Source organism: Bombus vancouverensis, chromosome 4 (assembly GCF_051014615.1).
Source record: "Bombus vancouverensis nearcticus chromosome 4, iyBomVanc1_principal, whole genome shotgun sequence".
NCBI lineage: Eukaryota > Metazoa > Arthropoda > Insecta > Hymenoptera > Apidae > Bombus > Bombus vancouverensis.
Window position 1 is genome coordinate 5470979 of NC_134914.1, and position 15460 is coordinate 5486438.

Genomic DNA, 15460 nt, shown 5'->3' on the forward strand with positions numbered 1-15460 from the left:
TAATTATCTTACGCGTGTTTTTTATGATTTTCCATAATGCGACGCTCTAGTTCTTGATCTTGATGAGGCACAAATTTATAAGTTGACAAATACGTATGATCTGGATAATCCTCTATCACATAATCTCCACACTCGGCTAAAATAATTAATCATTTGTCGTAAAACTATTCTACTTTTTAATTCGTTTTCATTTATATAATTTTAAAATGAATTATTATTACCCTGCACAATATAACTCGCCATCAAAGCTGCCGTATTATCATTGCATTGTAATAGACCTTGGGCTAAATCCCGTTTAATTTGAAGACAAAATAGATATCTTGTAAACTCTTCTTCTAATTGTGCTGGATCAGGTGTATAAAATTTAACGCAAAATCTTAATATGGGATCTATTAGTGATAGTCCAACTTGTCTACAAACCGGCTTCTCTAAATCTAACCAATACTGCAAATAAATACTGTTGGTAAATATCAAAATTGTATATACAAATTATTCAACAACACATATTTATTAGCTTCTTACTTTCGTTCCATTAGGTTCCTGGTACTCCAAACCAAAATAATCAGCTTCCAAAAGATGTAGCTGTTTGCAAACTTGATCAAATAACACTCTGCCTAAAGCTTTTGCCTAAAATTTAAATAAACTTAAAATAGTACAAGCCTAATTACTTTGATCGTAAAAAATTTCCAATGTCAGATATTTCAAAATAAAGTTATCACACTTTAAATTACCCTCCAAGACAACTGAAAATATGCTTTAGATGCACCATATATATTTTATGAATAATCAATACATCAATACATTTACTCCATGCAATATAGTATCACCAATTATCTGCTCCAATTATTCATTTAGAAGTATTACATGCGTAGATAGCATAAAATAAATGATTTTTTGTTATCAAATAAATACAATGACAAACAATAATTTATAAAAATATTTAAAAATAGAAAACATTGTTATAGTTCTATAAATAAAAAATACATCAAACTAAAAAAGAACTCCTTTCTATTCTTAGACATTATGGCATATATCTCATACAGTGATTTTATATTAAATTAGTTTAGTAATTACATTAAAATACTGATTAGTTGAACATGTGACTAAAGATATATAATTGACTTACTTCTCATTATAAAATCAATCTAATATAATTTTTAATATTTATTTCATATACGTTAATATTTAAAGATATTTTGCATCAATTATAGAAGCAGTTATGATATATTTGGCTCAGTGTAAACTTGAAATGAAAGCATGTCACTTTTAATATTTTGTGTCTTACATTTGTAACTACCTCGCCAATGAACAGAACCATTTCATGAAACTATTATAAAAATTACCTGAACTTGAAACATTGTAATCGTATCATCCAACATCTGCACACGAACAGCAAGCATTTTACCAGCTTTTCTAGGTGTTGTAGGAGGGGTTCTACTACCTCCATCCACACCTGCTGGAGTCGAATGACTATGAGGCATCTTAGATCCTCCACTGCCTTTCATGCTTATGCTTTCTATATCATTCATTTTCAGTCATCTACTGTAAACTGTAGAATGACCATCTATAATTTATTTCCTTATGGAAAATTTGATTTATAATTCACTATTACATTGTCATCTGTAACAAGACATTAAATATATTTACTTAAACAGAAGTATATTTACTTACTGTTTCTAGCAAAAAACAGATTGAGTTAAATATAATATATCTTTCGAGTAAATATTACATTAACATTGACAACATGCAGTACAGATGATTAAGCAAGAAACATTTCCACGAAAAAGATACACGAAGTTTTTCTCTATCCTCTCGATCTCAAAGTAATCCTGTATCTACGCAGTATCGTGAAATCTTATACAGATTACATCGGATCGTCTAAAATTTTTGAGAAAGTGCGAAAGATGTAACGATATGAAAACGAGAAAAGTGTACCCACAAATATCAAAAGTCAAATATTATGATTTATACAAAAAGCGATCGGTCGATCCTACTTATGCTGTATAATTTCAAAAAAATTACTAACGTTTGTTTACATAACTTACAAAGATGATGTGTGCTAAATGTAAGTGTTATTGACTTATTATTCAACAATCCACTCTAGAAGTATCTCACCGAGAAGTTACGATGTTACGATGTTACGTCAAGACTATGATTATACCGATTATACTACTAATCGAACAGTGCTAATGGAATACGTTAAGAGATTGGCTGTAGTTAAAAGGGTTGAAAGTGTTGATTTGTCGATCAATTAATGATCTTAACATTCAAATAGATACCGATATTCTGAACTATAGTTTTGTCGACCGTACTCCGCTATTAAATTTCTTCTATGAGACATGAATTTCCAATTGAAATAAATAGATAAATCAATTTAAATTGTCTTAAGAAATGAGAAATAAAAGATCCATAGTGATGCATCTTAAATATACGAGAAGTGATACGAAGAGAAAAGGCGGGGCCTAGGATCTTTAAAGGGAAAGAATCAATCAAACTACATTATGAAGCAACAGAAAATGTTGGATTCTCTCATACATACGTCTGCCGGCTTAATAAGACCCGTGGCAGCACGCCCCAATATACAGCAACGCTGAGTTCATTGATCACTAAACACTCATGCACCGGCACTCCCGTTGTATGTAGAATCGTCTTCGCGATACTCCTAATATTAACAGAGAGGAAATGAGAGTGCTCACGCTTATGCTGCTGGTTGTTCCCGGACTAGTGCTGCACCACGCGACCAAGTGCTGAAGGAAACGAAAGTTAACATATACAAGAACCTATAAAAGTAGGGATCTACCCTGTTTGGTTGCATTTTAGCATATATAAGAACCTATATATTTAAGCTTAAAGTTAGGGATCTGCCCTATTTGGTTGCACACTAGCATAGACAAAAACCTATTGAGTTTCGTGCTACAATAACCTATTTAATTGTACGGTTCTACGGAAAAGTTTGTATCTGCTTAAAAAAGGCTATAAAAAAATATTTTTTTACTTTATAAACATGATGTTACTAAAGAGTTATATAATTTTCAAAAACAATAAAAAAGGTCGAGCTTTCCCTGTCTACAAGCAAAGATTAGCCGAAGAAATTATTGAAAAATACTTAGCAAACGTAAGAGTAAGAGAGGCATCATCTATCAATGATACATTAACGCGATATACTGGCCGGCATTTTCCTATACGGTTACCTCCAACACTAAAAGGGCGAAGGAAAACATCAAAACGATGCATTATATGCTTATCTATGTTAGTTCGGAAAGAAACAGTTTTTAAATGCGACGTATGCGATGTAGCATTATGTATGGATCGTTTTAAAAAATACCATGTTAAATAAACTCTAAGAACTATTCGGAAGTCATTTACTTTAGAAGTTAACAAAAATAATAAAACTCCCGATATACGGCAACGCGCGGTGATACAGGCCAACTGTCAGTTGAACGACGCTGATGTCTGAACGGAGTAACTTAAGTAAAATCATGATTCAAATGAGTTACAAAAACGATAAAAATAAAAAAAGCCAATTGACTATAAGCGAGATATAAGGACATGAAGACGTAACGACATATATATGTAACCACGAAATTAACCACGCTTTTTATCCACCTTTCATTCATTATTGACTCAAAATTATTAATTCTATGAATTTTGATTTTTTAAAATTCAAAGAATTATATTAAAATGAACATTTCACATTATATTGAAAAGAAATGATACTTCTCATTTGGTATCCAGTGAAAGAATGACGAAAAGATAGGAGGAAGATTGTGAAAGATGAAACGAAAATACGAAATTTTTCAACGAAAATTTAAAAAATAGCCAATCAGAACTCCCTACCAAAAAAATTATTTTTAAAATTATAGTAAATTATGTCAATATTGGTTGCGAAAATTTCATTTCGGAAGAAAATCGAAAATTTTTACGAAAATTTAACATATCTGAATTTTTTATGGTACATATAAACTAGGGTTAGAAATAGTGCAAAATGTCAGAATATAATAATTTATTAACAGAGAACAAAGAAAATAAACAATACATTTACAAATATTAGATATACTTAATATGTATGTGTATCTCTATACCAATAAACCATCCTATAAAGGAAAACCATCCAAAACGTTTGAGTCAGACACTTGTATTATTCGAATGTAAATTTCTGCCTTCGAAAAAATTCTAACTGCTCTTCGTTTTTCCTTTTGATTCCTGAGACTTTCGCCCTTCTTTCTTGATGTCTTCTTCCTCAGCCTCAACGGAAAGCTTTCCTTCGAATGCTCCTAGAATCATTGTACGAATTGATTCTTCAGAAACGACTGTTCTCTGGGCTGACTTCATAGTGATCGTTTTGCCTTACCTTACAAATATGAGAGTTTCCGCGATCAGTAGGAATCAGAATTAGTACGTACTAAGAAAAAAGAATACGTGGTTATATGCCGACGATGAAAAAATATTCATGCCAGTACAATTAACATGCCAAGTGCCAAGAATTAATGTTAAATCTAAAATATTATCGCGTATAAAAAATATATTAAGATTGTTGCATCATTCCACTGATCCATTATCGTTTGAAAAGGAATGTTCTCTTTTCTTCTCTAAAAAAAATGTAGTAAACAATTAATTTCTCTTTCTTAGGTAACTCACAATTAGTTTCATTATTGCGCGATTTTGCCATTCTCATACTTGTCTACTTTGGATAGGAAAGTAAATATAATCTTTTCCGTACGACCGTACAATTAAATAGATTCTTGTAGAATGGAACTCAATAGGTTTTTGTCTATACTAGTGTGCAAACAAACAGAGCAGATCTATAACTTTAAGCTTAAATACATAGGTTCTTATATACGTTAAATAGCAACCGAACAGGGTAGATCCCTGCTTTGATAGGTTCTTATATATGCTAACGTTCATTCTCTTTTAAACGTGATAAAAATATGAACACAAAAACGTTACCCACACAATATTTTCTTTATTTATTTACATCACTTTCTATTGCGAATTACAAATTTTAGCTTTTTTGTCAACTTGATCTGCATGCTACATTAACAAATTACATGTTTTAAGTCTACTTTATACAATTCCTTGCAGTCAAGTAAATTTGTTGCAATTATACTCTTAATTTGTATATTTAATTTTTATCATGTTAAACAGCTTTTTAGACAATCTTACAATACAAGCAATAAAAAATAAAATTCTGCACTCTTAAAATATGTGGATTTTCTTTTCCCAAATTTTTAATAACAAATATAAACATTTATATATGTCGATAATCACATTGCTTACAACAATATAGAAGTATGTGTTATTCACCATCTTGCTAATTAAAACTAAAGGTTATTATAAATTTCTGGTATTTCAATATGTTTCGATACTGTACGATACCGAAACATCAAATTATAAAGATTCAATCTAACTTCTAAAACATTACAAGATAGACCAAAGAAAGAAAATTTACAGACTAAATCACAAAAATACTATATCATAAGTCAGAAGAATGTTTTGTCTACTGATTATTGTTAACTATTTTCAAATACAAAATGTATGCTATGACAATAAAACAAACTTACATATTTCAGCTATCATACATACATATTTACAAATTATTATTAGTAGTTACTATTATCAATATTCGTGTCATAAGTATTCCCATATTTAAATTCTTTCTATTGAAATATCATAGAGTTTATTTTCCTGCTAAGGTCAACATCAAAGTACAAAAATTTCACCTAACGTAAAAGTTACAAAATTTGATAAAATTTGAACATTATTGAAAATTAAACAAATATCAGGAAATTTCCTAAATCAATTTCTTATCTGCAATGTATCAATTATATTGAACCAAATTACGCAATTTCTTTTATCATAGTCACAATATTTAGTTTTAAACCTTAAGTCCTTGATTAATTATTCAAAATACAACAATTTGTATCTTACCATCGTATCATTATTTGTATCATTTCTATCAATATTTAATAAAATTTAACATACATATATAAAGGAAAATTAATTTGAAATGTTAAAAACTATTTTGTCAAAAAATCCTTACAATTTAAAATTTTGTTCTTATTAAATTATGAAAAGATAAATAAGAATCTTTCAGTTTATTACATTAATATGTTTAATACTCTTTTGACAGAAAAGTACTATTAACTATCATTATACACATATTACACGAATAACAACAAAACAGATATATTTACACAATAACAAATAATGGTACTTCATTTTGATTTTAGTCGCAAAAAATTTTCCATCGATATTTCTTTTTTATAAAATTTATATGTATATATATATATATATGTGATATACAAAAATTGTGATATCAATGTTCTTTCCTCATAAAAAGCAAACAAATTTGAGTTGCAAAAGATTAAAGCTAATACAATTTAAAATAAATTTCATTATCCATTTAATTTTAAATTTCATAATTTCTCTCTGTTATAATTATACTCAAATATGATTCGATATATTTTTATAATATAAGCGCTGTTTTTGTGTATCATTATAGATAGATAGTATTCAGATAGAAAATATTTTCCGCTCAAAAGATCTATTTTTTAGTGGTTCCACGAGTTTTTTAATTATACATTTCAGTCGTGTACGAACATCACGAGCTTTATATTTCTACTATGTTATATTAATAAAATCGTTAACAAAACAGGAGCGAACGGAGCAAGGTTTCAATCATCGAGTATGTAAAAAATTAATTCAAGCACAATATGCGTATCTTGACTACTTTGCGCTGCTTTATGCAGAACTTGAATTAATTCGTTGTCTAAACTCTTCATGTAGATTGGAGGCAATTTCATACCTTCGCTACCGGCTTCATAACCAACCTAGTATATTATTATGATTATAATTTTATTATATTTCTCTTTTCAAAGAAATTATGTTAAATGACTAAAATCTGATTATTTTTTCACACTTTATAAAAGAAGCTTATAAATTGTCACACTAAACTTACATTGTCAGGATGAATAGTTGTTCTTACACCAAGCTTTGTTAAACCAGCATTGGCTAATAAGTCCAATAACTTCACTAAGGCTGTACATGTTGCTTTCGCTATATTTCCTGATAATTTATTTATATCCACAGGATCATGAACACCATTTGGATGATCATCGGACTTTAAAAAGATAATATTCTATGTTATATATTATAAATATAATAAACAATTCAGAATTTATATCATATTTTTTTCTAAACGTACATTAATGATAAATACTTCTGTCCATCGTATAAATCTACTCGTTCCTTTATAATCAATACCATTGTGTATTCGGATTGAAGGAATACCATCCATAGGTCGTCTATCAATAGGACTTTTTACCCTGAAAACACGCAACATAGACTTAAATAGATGATTATAAATAATTATTATAGTAATACTTACCCTACATTGAATTGCACATCATTATCGACCCACTTTATGTTCACTGTTTCATCCGGCTCGGGTGCTCCTTGTCGACCGCATCCGATTGAAAAGTCTTGCATATTTTTTAGAGCTGCTTTCAAGGCTTCCATTTTCTCTGGCATTATTTCTACCATTAATCCATCCTCAACTATGCTAGATTTCGCTGACAAACCCATCGATGATTTCAATGCTCCGTTAATCACGATAAAACTAGTACCTGTTACTGTATCGATTGAACAATTACTTTCAAAATATTCAAATAAATACATAAATAAGTAAAAATCGAATACGTACTTGTTCTTGGATTATTATTGATACTTATCGCTTGCGTTTGATAAGTGCTTTCATCACCGGTGTTAGTTTGTATACAGACTAAATGTGAGTCAGCAGCAATACTAAAATTTGAAGCGTATGCTAATACGTGATCATTCGAATTATTTAAACCTTTGATCACTTGATCGTATCGATTTCTCGGAAACATTACATCTGTCATTCTGTTTCTTAAGTGAATTGTTAGTCCCCTTACACTTGGTAACGTGTACGCAAAATTTCTGAAATCCGCTAAAACCTTCATAACAGTATGTCCTATTTCAAAGTATAATGCATCCCGAAACCGAACCGAGAACAACGGGCACGGATAGTAACGATATTCTGCGCCCAGTCGTAAGACAAGGCGTAACGGAAATACTTTCGCCCATGGTGTTTCCCACCTATAGATATCAAGATAGCAAATTGATCCATTTTCAATAGCCATTAAATTTGCATTATTAAAAAAAACAAACCTGTGAACTAGGAGGCCAAATAGGTACGGGCCAGGAGGTAATATAATTTTTTGCAAGCATTGCGATGTTTGTCGAATAAACAAGAACCCTGCGTGTTCCCGAGAATCCAAGAAATTTCCTCCCTGGTATATTAAAAATCCCAATTCGGACACAATGTTTCCTGCATGAAATCAAAGTAACGTAGCATTGTAAATTAATTAATATAGAATATAAATAATACCTTTCATAGCTTCAAGACGTAATTGGTTAATAAAAAGGAGCAGATCTTTAGGAACCCGGATTTCATCAGGTAGTACCTCGATTAATAATATAATTTCATCTTGTCCAACACAATCCAATCCTTTCGAAGTTACATTCCAACATGTTTTATTAACACAACAATTTACTACAAATAATGAATTTATTAGTAATTGTATAATATCTGAAATTATATACACCTTTAATTTATACTTACAAGTTACCATTTTGACATATGCATAGAGATTTCGATTAATCGCAAACATAACAGGTGGTTCACATTCATTTTTCAGCGTTTTGTATAGAAGATTCTCGTCCGTTACAGCATGATATGATACCTCTGATTTACATATTTGAACATATTTATGTAATACAACATTAACATAGAACTACTACTGTAAATAAGATTATTACTCACGTCCTTTATGTATCGTTACTGTTGGTGGAAGCGCATTAGGGTCTTGTGGCACATAACTTTCTGTATTTGGGTCAAAACGTGGTAGGTTCTGTTTCTTGACAGACGTACTTGGTACAGATGAGCCAGGTGTTGGTATTCTCTTACTACCAGATTTCCGGTATGGTGGTTTCAAATCCCACGACATGTCTAGTTCTGTCAGGTCACAGCCAGGCCTTATTCCTGTGTTTTAGTTAGAGGTGCATAAAACCAAAACAAACAGGAAGGAACAGGTCCAGTGTAAGGGTAAAATATTTGAAGGAGATGAAAAGTAAAATATAATAATAACTTGGGCAGAGGAGTGTAACTTTAACTCAAAGAACTAAAAATATTATAATAAGGTATGTTAAGAGTAAAGTGTAAAGAGTTATTACATAAAATTGTTGTAGATTTGAATAATATATATTAAGCATTAAGTGTTAAATATTATACAGCTATCTGCAGCCATAAGCATAGTTCTAATATATCAACAAAAATAAATTTTGTGATAAACCAAATCACATATTTGTAACGCATATAAAAACTGAAATATTAACTTTCAAAAAAGACAAATTCATTAGCAATGCATTTCTTTTGATTTAAATAAATCTAAATAACATAATATTTATAACCTTCACTCACCATCACTGAACATAACAGATTTTGAAATTTCAGGCCGACTCTTTGTACCATCTTCCCTTTTAAGGACTCCAACGGGTACCATAACCGTAGGAGGTGGAGGCAAGCCGCCAGCTAACTGTTGCAAGGGTGGTATAGTTGAACAGTACTCCATGGGATTATTTGGATTAGGCTGTCTCCCCTATAACCATTTGTCGAATACTCCTAACATTCACATTTATTTCTTTATCCAGCAAACACAAGCCATGCACATAAAATATCAGTACTTTTCTGTTAATTGTATTTTAATTATGTTTCAATATAATGAAATTATGTTTCACTAAATATCTTAAAAATCTTATCTTGTCTTAGAAATATTAATGTTAAAAAAGAATTTGTTTGCTTTGAAAAATTCACAAAAAGCTTAAATAAGACAAACAAGCACTATTAGCAGTAAGATAAATAAAATGACAAAGGATATAATATACGTTTAACAAAATTTTAATGTAATATTTCAAGCAACTATTTGTTAATAAATCTGTACAACTGAATTAATGCAAACTATGAGAAATCTTTCATATTTACTGGATATTAATTACTATTAAAGTAAGAAGCAAACAAGTCACTTTTCACAAAAATACTACAGTTCGAACACATGCCTTATATTTGCAATGCATGGCAAAAGAAATAAGAAACATTCATAATGTACAAAGAACATAATACAAACAGGTAAAATACATTACTATGAATTTATTACCTAAATGATTTAAGAAAAAATTTTAAACAGTGAACATTTAGTTTTAGTTAAAAAATATCAAGCTTTTGTATCAAATTAGTATCTTCTCATATAAATTTATTCTAACAAGAAAGAAGTATTCAACAAGTTGTTATAGGTGGTCACAAAACTCATACTAATTCACAATTAATTTAAATTAATTCACAAAGTGAAAAGCTTCTTCTAAATTTAATTTGTACATTTATTCTGAATTAATAAATCCAACAAAATATTTACAAATTAAAAAAGGAAAAATAACGTAATAAAAATTGAAGAAATGTAGGAGATTAATGAGTCTTACAAGATTCCATTGCAAGTTGTTTTCAATAGAAATTAGGAAATTAATAAACAAAAATTTTTATTGAATATTAACATTCATAAGAATGTAGTAGAAATCACAATCAAAGATTTAGTAGTATAATATCTCATATTGCTATTTTTGTAAACAACTGAATCAAATTAATGAAACAAAAGATTAAAAACAATTGAAAGTAATTATTGAACGCTATACTAAAATGAAAAATATGATAAGCTACTCAGTATATACTTTGTGTCAGTGAAGAGAGCTCCAGAAGTGTTACCATCAATTATTAATATGTCATAATCCCATTTTGTAGAATTCGTCAATACGACGATATAAACAAATAAATCGAAAACATAAATAAACAAACCAAACATGCAAATATGCAAAATCTAGAACACAAACAAACCGAAAATATATAAAATAATGTGAGAGAACAATTCGAAGATAAAAACATTTAATCAAATAAATATACATATATTTTTTGACCAGTTCTACAAATCGTTAATAGTCCGTTATAAAACAAGAGTAATACTTAAAGAACTCTTCTCAATTTCTTTGAGAATAGTAAAATTTATATATTTACACATAAAAAAAGATTCATAACACTATACATATAAAATAATTTATATCTAACATACCTGGGGCGAATTGATATCATTATTATTCATACATGTGGAATAACCAGAAGACCATTCTCCCATACCCTGCTCTGTTTCAGCTAAAAGGATAACATTTTATTTCCGAATATTATAAAGAAAAATGTTAAAATAATTCAAATAATATTAAATTGAAGAAAAGTTACCTTTAGTAAGAAGCTGATAACAAGAAACACAAACGCGTGAATCAATGTTTCCTTGATATTCTAATTTATATTTCATATTACAACATTTATTACATAACACTTTTCCACATGCCCGACAATGATGTCGTCTTTTGATAACGGTAAACTTAACATCACAGAGCATGCAACTAGGAGCATCGCTATCGGGAACCCAGAATGGTGGTTGTTTTCCCAGAACTGAGCCAGATTCCGGTAAAGAATTGTCTAAAATATCCGGGGAAGATCCTTGCTCCTCTTTTATACCATCAGTATCTGATTGAACTTGATAAGATGGTGTATCACTTGTAGAACCAAGTACTTGGTGTTCTGTGCTATTGTTTGACAAAACAATATCCAATGTTTGGGGACGTACTGGCTTCTCTGAATCATTGCTAGTATCACTTACATTTGGTCTTGTGTAAACATCTACAGACGTAGATATTGCATCATCATTATGTTTTGTCATATCAATTAATGTATTTAGCTCAGATGTCGTTGAAATTCTTTCTTCCGAAATATTATCAATATCGCTTGGCATTTTTAATTCACAAGCTTGATTATATTGCGTAGAATTTCCTTTCTGCTCTTTTAATTGTATCTCAGTTCTGCCATCATTTAGTGATCCTTGATTAATATTTAAACTATACGTAGGACGTTCTTGGCTGTCTTCAATATCTTTTGTATCAGGCACGCATTCATTTTCTAATTTCATTTTATCATCTTTAGCTACATTATCTCTATGCAACAATTTTAATTCTTTACCACTTGGATTATTTAAAATATCTTTGTGTTTATTTAATCTGTCTTCATTTAATCGATCATCAGATTGTTGTACATTTTGTTTCATTAATGCATTATTTAATAATTCTTTATCCATTTCCTTTTTCTGACAGTCAGTTATTGAAATGTTTTCTATCCTTTCATTTAATTCTGATTCTATCATTTTTCGAGATTCTACAGAAGTATCTGGGAAAACTTGGACATTTTGTTTATTTTCATCTTTTTTATTGCAGCTTTCCCTTAATTTCTCCTCTTCTTCTAATTCAGCTAAATATTTGGTCAATTCATCTTCTGATAAATTATCAATGTTACTAAATCCAATTGGCTTACATACTGAATTTAAGCTGCTCCTATGTTTCTCACTTGTACCAATATTTTCCACGCTTAATTTACTTTCATTATCTTGCAATTGTGTTGTAGACTCATTTTCATAATAACCACCTTGTATACAAGTACACTTAGGCATAGAATATTTTTCCTGATCTATCCTATCAGAATTATAGTTATGTGTTTTGTCATTTTTAATTTCTGCTTTATTACTTAATTCAATACAAGCTTCATTTAGAGCAACTTTTTCAAGAAGGTCTGTTTTGCTTTCCAATGGTTCGAAATTTGTTACACGAACATTTTTTACATCCTCTTTAATATTAGTTTCATATGTAATTGGTAATTCTACCGTTATGGGTGTTGTAGACTCATTTTCATAATAACCACCTTGTATACAAGTACACTTAGGCATAGAATCTTTTTCTTGATCTATCCTATCAGAATTATAGTTATGTGTTTTGTCATTTTTAATTTCTGCTTTATTACTTAATTCAATACAAGCTTCATTTAGTTCAACTTTTTCAGGAAGGTCTGTTTTGCTTTCCAATGGTTTGAAATTTGTTACATGAACATTTTTTACATCCTCTTTAATATTAGTTTCATATGTAATTGGTAATTCTACCGTTATGGGTGTTGTAAACTCATTTTCATAATAACCACCTTGTATACAAGTACACTTAGGCATAGAATCTTTTTCCTGATCTATCCTATCAGAATTATAGTTATGTGTTTTGTCATTTTTAATTTCTGCTTTATTACTTAATTCAATACAAGCTTCATTTAGAGCAACTTTTTCAGGAAGGTCTGTTTTGCTTTCCAATGGTTCGAAATTTGTTACATGAACATTTTTTACATCCTCTTTAATATTAGTTTCATATGTAATTGGTAATTCTACCGTTATGGGTGTTGTAAACTCATTTTCATAATAACCACCTTGTATACAAGTACACTTAGGAATAGAATCTTTTTCTTGATCTATCCTATCAGAATTATAGTTATGTGTTTTGTCATTTTTAATTTCTGCTTTATTACTTAATTCAATACAAGCTTCATTTAGAGCAACTTTTTCAGGAAGGTCTGTTTTGCTTTCCAATGGTTTGAAATTTGTTACATGAACATTTTTTACATTCTCTTTAATATTAGTTTCATATGTAATTGGTAATTCTACCGTTATGGGTATCGTGGCATCCTGATAGCTTAAAACAGGAATTTCTCTAGCTGGATCAGGTATATCAGCTGTCTGTTTATGTGGTATACTTTCATCACTATCTTTAGCACTGCTCTGGATTATCTGAGGTACCTTAGTCTCAAAATCAGATTGTATTTCTGAATCACTTAATATGGAATGAATGCAATCTGAACTTCCAGGTGGAGCATTAATGTACTCATTCAAACTGCTGAAAACGTTGCTAACACTAGGTTTCAGATTCGATTGGTTCAATTTCTTATCATACCTATTGTCAATCTTTGGGCTGTTGTTACTATTTTGTTGTTTTTGTAATACCTTTTGTGATATATCATTATATATTGCTAAAGAAACCTGTTCAGAATCATAAGATGAAACAGATTGTTTTTGTATTGACTTATTCTCGTTTGTGCATTCTTGTATATAAAACTGATTTACATCTGTATTTTCTATTGTTGTCTGTTCTGTACTATAATTAAGATTTTCAGATACTATATCATTTTCATTAATACATTTGTTTTTTGTATTTATTTGTTGCAAGTCTTTATGCCTTTCTACAGGTAATATAATATCAAACTCTTTATTTTCTTTCTTAGGCTCTATTAGAAGATAATTATAACCTTTTAAAGCTGAAGGTTCTAGATTACATTTAACTGAAGAAGATGACGCATTGTTTGTTGAAAGATTATCAGATGCTATTTGCTCTGCACAGTCTGAAATATGTATTCATTATATTAATATTAACAAATATGTAACATTAATAATATCAAAAAATAAAAATATCTCTATCAAACATGAAATTATTTTAAAAAAAAAGCGAAGTTATTTATAAATCAATTTTTATAAAAAAAAGAAATTATACAATTGAAATTGTTTTAATAGAAAAATTATTCTACTTGGAAAAAGTTATCAAGAAAACCAGGATTAGGAACTTTATAGAAACTCGAGTATATTTAAAACAGAGATAAAAACAAACTAAATAAATTTTACCTTCGTTAAATTCGAAATCATCCAAAACCTTGTCCAAATCAATAGCAAATTTTTCCATTGCGTCGTTAATGTTAGCTACGCCAATTCTGAAGTCATTGAATGAACATTCCTATCCAACTTCTGATAATGGTAAATACGATTCCATTAATGGTATCCGTTCGAACGAAATGTACGACGTAATTTTAGAATTTTATTGTAGCTAATTCATCGAAAATATTGAAATATTGAAATATGAAATATGAAAAAGAATGATCGATGATAATTTACATGCACGATATTCTTAATCTTTCAAAAAAATTTCTTACAGTAAATCACTGTCATTCCGCGTGAAGAAAGAATCACTTTGCATTAGGTGTCTTCAATCAGTACATATATCTTGGCAAATCGGTTTTCCTTTATTATCCATAATACGCAGTCGGCGACATCAGTAAAAAAAGTGGATAATCAGAATGGCCTGAGTTGCGCCTGAGAAAACGAAACGTAAAAAATAAAAAAAAAATAATTATAAATTTTTGATCATCACGTGGATTAATTGACAGTGGAATAAGCACTTGTACATACTTACACACTACTTGCCTGTAGAACTGTCATTCTATGCAAACTCAGCAGAGGCAAACGTATCCTATCGATAAATCGAAAAATTTATTCTCTTATTCTCGATTAATCGATTATGTTCGAAAGAATATGAATTTTATAAGTTTTAGCTAGTTTTAGTAATTTATAATTTTGATTTTGATCTCGATATTATAGAAAAAGATATAATAATTTAGATTACAAAACTTTAAAATAATGTAATTTAT

The 15460-nt window shown here is 29.4% G+C and overlaps 2 protein-coding genes across 10 annotated transcripts in view; both read right to left on the reverse strand.

The window, feature by feature from the left end:
- The window catches only part of LOC117160939 (Chondrocyte-derived ezrin-like domain containing protein), a 28832-nt gene extending 26091 nt beyond the window's left edge, over positions 1-2741 (reverse strand). Inside the window, exons 1-5 of one of the 5 annotated variants that reach the window (XM_076617926.1) lie at positions 2540-2726; positions 1344-1620; positions 523-627; positions 222-444; positions 13-136 (exon numbers count right to left, since the gene is read on the reverse strand). In XM_076617926.1, the coding sequence (XP_076474041.1) occupies positions 13-136; positions 222-444; positions 523-627; positions 1344-1529 (638 nt within the window). In that variant the 5' untranslated portion in view covers positions 1530-1620; positions 2540-2726. Of the gene's footprint in view, positions 1-12; positions 137-221; positions 445-522; positions 628-1343; positions 1621-2026; positions 2149-2539 lie in introns of those variants that run through there. The other 4 variants (XM_076617927.1, XM_076617928.1, XM_076617929.1 and 1 more) reach the window with 4 other exon arrangements.
- Positions 2742-4943: 2202 nt separating this feature from the next.
- Sara (Smad anchor for receptor activation) lies at positions 4944-15346 on the reverse strand. 5 transcript variants are annotated; one of them, XM_033342034.2, is made up of 15 exons: positions 15226-15346; positions 14966-15125; positions 14661-14780; positions 11360-14383; positions 11196-11275; positions 9503-9680; positions 8846-9064; positions 8645-8767; positions 8411-8575; positions 8191-8350; positions 7703-8118; positions 7388-7631; positions 7205-7325; positions 6959-7120; positions 4944-6830 (listed from the first exon to the last, which is right to left on the reverse strand). In XM_033342034.2, the coding sequence occupies exons 3-15, from the start codon at positions 14716-14718 to the stop codon at positions 6675-6677; spliced, it is 5106 nt and encodes a 1701-aa protein (XP_033197925.2). In that variant the 5' UTR covers positions 14719-14780; positions 14966-15125; positions 15226-15346; the 3' UTR covers positions 4944-6674. The 5 variants fall into 5 exon arrangements, with proteins under 5 accessions (XP_033197925.2, XP_033197928.2, XP_033197927.2 ...); XM_033342037.2 differs by having other exon boundaries at positions 8846-9037; positions 9503-9617; positions 14661-14859; XM_033342036.2 differs by having other exon boundaries at positions 9503-9617; positions 14661-14859.
- Between the last annotated feature and the right edge of the window lie 114 nt (positions 15347-15460).